We start from the raw sequence: 4,352 nt of genomic DNA on the forward strand, positions 1-4,352 counted from the left end.
GTAGAATATAAAAATAAGGGAGCTAAGAGAATTTTAAAACCCAATCACTTGTAAATCTTGTTTTTCTTTCACCCAATCAGAAAGAATAGGTCTATATGGAAGTAAAATGGAAAAAATTCACATATTTGATACTATTTTTAAATCGCTTTCTTTGTACTGATTTTTTTTTTTAATGCTAAATACTTTGTGTTAAGTACTAGGCTTTGAAAGGACAGCAGTGACCTCTTGCAGCTCAAAATCTCATGGGGGAACTTACGTTCTGGTAGCAAACAAAAAGGAAACCTTTTTTTTTTTTTAATTAGAATAAGTATCAGTTATAAAATCATTCTTGTAAAAATTTTGAAAAATAGAAACAGTAGAACAGTCTGATATATCCACTAACTAACCCACCGTCCAAGATGCTCTGGACTTGCATTCTGACGCAGGGTTTTCCCTTATACGTGCCAAACACTACAGGGGACAGGAGACTGGCTTCTCATTATCCACTTTTGGGTCCTTAGACCAGCTGGTTTTTCAGCCACTGCTGACATAAAGGATAGACCCATAGGCCAGTGTGCAAATGTACAAAACTGTGCAAAACAATTTTGCATGGTTCTCGAACACAGCCCTAAAAATGCAATCGGTCACATAGTATAAAATTACCTCCTTTTCCATTCTATTCCAATTCCTCTGGTGACATTAAGAAGAAAGTCTCTTTCTGATAGTAATGGGCATTTCTCACTGTGCTAATACTTGCTGACCCTTTTAATAAAGACTGAAAATAATTCGGATTTAATGGGCATTTTCGTTTTACTCATTACAGCTGTTTTAACACATCTATTTATAGCAAGGGTGTTGATATTACATTCATTATAATGACAAGATGCTTTCTTTTAAAATATATCCACTTAAGTAAAAAAGTGGTCAATTTAAAGAAAGATTTCACATAAATACAGGTGGTCCGTGGACAGGTCAAGAATTGTGAAAATAAAAATAAATTTTAAAAAATTAAAAAAAAAAAAAAGAATTGCGAAAGAGGTGTTCAAATTGTAGAAGTTTGAGAAATGCTCAATCGGACTAATTCCCCGAATAAGGAATGTTTTGCCGAGCAGGTTAACTTTAAAATACGAAACTGCAATTTCTCTTGGAACAGACGATATGTAGCATGCCAATTTTTAAAACGTCGGAAAGCTCTGGAAGTTTAAAACCACAATGAAGGTGACAGAAACATCGATCTCCCTCTTTCTGCTCCTTGCCATCAGATCAAGTTCCCGTTTTCCTCTGAAAAACAGTGAGCAATCCATCCATGGCCAAGAACTTTCCAGACACAGGAAACTAAAGACACAGTCTAATCTCATTACGACCAAGTGGGACAGGCAAGAGGCTTTGAAAAACTAAAATTGCTATTCTTAAATCGTGGGAGGGTTTCATCAGCCTAATGTAGACAGTAAATTGACCCTTGAAACTTTCGTGGGTCAGGTTGGAGGAGGTCTGGCTTTTTAAAATATTGTTTAATTCTTTACCTATTCATAACATTAAATAGCCTGCAGCTGGTCTCTGGGAGAAGCGCTATCATCCCTTCTGAATGCTCTAGGATTTCTTGACAATCCGAAGCTTCCAGAAAACTCACAATCCTTTTCAGGGATACGTTTGTGCCCAGGTGAGCGTCACTTTGATAAGAAGGTAAATAAAAATAAACCATCCATGTTGGAGACCTCGTCTAGAGAGACAGCAAGTCTAATAGTGGAGAAGGAAGTTCACAGTCACCAAAAAAAAAATGTGTTTCCAATCCTCGAAGTCATCATGGCAAGGGCAAAACTTAGCTCTGAGAACCATCTCCACCTCTTTCTAGTTGTAGCACCTCGAACAGGTGGCTTCACCTCTCTGCACCTCCATTTCTTGCTGAGCAAGTGGAGGTCACCGTACTTCTCGTCTGGGGCTACCTAAGTGTGATGACGTCCACATTGTGCCAGGTGCAGAAGATGTGTTTGTAAATAAGTTCCCTTCTTCCCCTCTCCCATCCCAGTGGATGTTTCAAAGGTAAAAACGAAGGCGGGACATGAACAAACTGGCTATAGGAAAGAGTTTTTAGTAGAGTCCAAGAGGAGTTGCGAGCATCTATGAACGCCCTGAAATCCGTGAAGTATTTTGTTCATGTTTATTTTCCTGGGAAGACAGTCCAGATCCGTCAAGTGAGTCTCTCACAGGGGTCTGTAAACACCACCACCACCACCACCCCAAAAAAAGTTTAAGAAGACCTCAGGAAAGACGCAAAGATGAGCTCCAGAGTTGGCTCTTGACAAACCGATGATGGTGGCCGCGGCACTGATTTTTGATAGAACTGGGTAACTCCTCTCCCATTTGGGGCGGGACTGTAACAGTGTTTGAAGTGGGACATGTTGGACCCCAGCCCTCTGGCCCTCCGTAGAAGCATTTGAACCGAACTGAACTTGGACACGATGAAATCGGTCCCTAGAGAGAGCAGCTTCTGATGCCAGCTACCGCGCCACAGTCAGGAGAAGGCAATGGACCCTGCCAATCACAGAACGCCTGCTCGCTTCATCAGGACCACGGGATGAATTTCTCCAGACCTGCTACCAGAAGGTTCCTAAGCAGCTCCTTTGTTTTTACCTCACAGTGCTTGTGTACTGCATGATCGATCATACTTCCCTCTTGTTATCGGTTTCCTGAAAACGTCTAGGTAAAACGTGTTGCTTACGGCCAAGATTGGTTCGTGTTTTCTATAGTAACCCCTCCATTTCCATCCTGGCAGCATCTGTATGTTAATTTTCCCTTCGTTGCATTTTAAACTGCATCATTTATATTATCTTGCTGTGCTGTTTACCTTTCTGTAAGCCTCCTTCAGGTTCTTTTTGGAAAAAGGTACACAAGCAATATCCAAGGATTGCACGAGAAGGCTGTTGGCTCTGACTCTCGCTTTTGTTTTTATTTTCCCTTTAGTCAGTTAAAGAGGATTCAGTCCCCACAGGTGCAGAGGAGAATGTAAGTTACACATTAAATGACAGAATCCATTCTCGTCTTCTGCATGTCGGACCCCTGGGCATCTCCGCTCTGGAGTCCTGTGTTCTTGCATGCTCTGAATGTTATTCACCTGCTGTAGACTCTTTCACCCTTATGCATGATTAGGGACCACTGGGGAATAACTTTGGATGAACGTTTGTGATGCCTGTTGAATCAGGGCAAACAAAATGCAAAATCGCAGCACACACTTTAATAATCTGTTTTCATTGAGAGGCTGAAAGAGTCTACTAAACATAAGAACATCTCTGTATTTCCTAAAGGGACGAGGATGCTGCACTCCTCCTTCATTCTACGTTGATTGCTTCTTTCACCTTTATTTCCATGACAACTCAGATTCTCTACTAACTGCGGGTGGTACCCAGGACAGGTAGTTGCATCAGGCATGGGAGCATCTTGCTGCAATACATGCCAAGACTGCCATTCTCAGGCCAGAGAGCTGACTCCATGAGTCTGCAAAAGCTGATAGAGATATGAAAGAAAGCAAATATTTCCTCAGGAAAATAAAGAAGCATTATAAAAATTGATTGAAATTGCTTAGCCCTACGAATCATGTTTTTATTTTTAAGCTTCTTCATTTCATCCTCTGCCAGCCTATTAGTTGGAGGGAATGAGGCTAAATAAAATTTGTGGTCTTGGCCCCATCATCCCCAGGCTGTGTGACCTCTTGGACCCCAGTGTACTCATCTCTTAAGTGGCCATAATAATTTTACCTATCCTTTGGGTTTCTTGTGAGAATTAAAGAACTAAGACATGTAATGTCCGTATTTCAGCTCATGAAGCATAGGAAGAAAACAGTAATTTGGGGGTTGGCAAATGACAGCTCATGAGACATTTCCCGCCCATCACCTGTGTTTGTATGGCCCAAGAGCTAAGGATAGTTTTCACATTTTTAAATGGTTTTTAAAAATCAAAAGAAGGATACTATTCCATGACACATAAAAATTATACAAAATTCAAATTTCAGTGTTTATGAATAGTTTTATTAGAATACAGCCACACTCATTCCTTTAGATATCGTCTAAGGCTAGGTTCATAGGGCTACGATGACAGAGTCAAGTAGTTATGACAAGACCAATGGCAGGAAAAATTTGCTGCCCCTTACAGTCCCCATTAGTGCACAGGAGTTGTAACAATATGGCCGAGGGCTTCCCAGTTGTCAGTGATAATTTGTCTTTGCGAAATTACACGTCTCACAGCTGACTCGGTGGAGTGAAGGCATATGGGAAACAGGTGATTTCTCCCTCCCAGGTAAGAGAGACAGCAGCAGTCAAAACCTTCCAAACAGGACAATTAGCTGTTTTTAACCATATCATAAGATTTTGTTAACTAAC

At 40.8% G+C, this 4,352-nt stretch overlaps 1 protein-coding gene across 1 annotated transcript in view; it reads left to right on the forward strand.

Moving 5' to 3' along the window:
* The window catches only part of BCAS1 (breast carcinoma amplified sequence 1), a 79,610-nt gene that overhangs the window by 55,578 nt on the left and 19,680 nt on the right, over positions 1–4,352 (forward strand). The window contains exon 8 of the mRNA XM_023534088.1: positions 2,941–2,982. Within this exon, the coding sequence (XP_023389856.1) occupies positions 2,941–2,982 (42 nt within the window). The remainder of the gene's footprint in view (positions 1–2,940; positions 2,983–4,352) is intronic.

Source organism: Pteropus vampyrus, unplaced genomic scaffold (assembly GCF_000151845.1).
Source record: "Pteropus vampyrus isolate Shadow unplaced genomic scaffold, Pvam_2.0 Scaffold117, whole genome shotgun sequence".
Taxonomy (NCBI): Eukaryota; Metazoa; Chordata; class Mammalia; order Chiroptera; family Pteropodidae; genus Pteropus; species Pteropus vampyrus.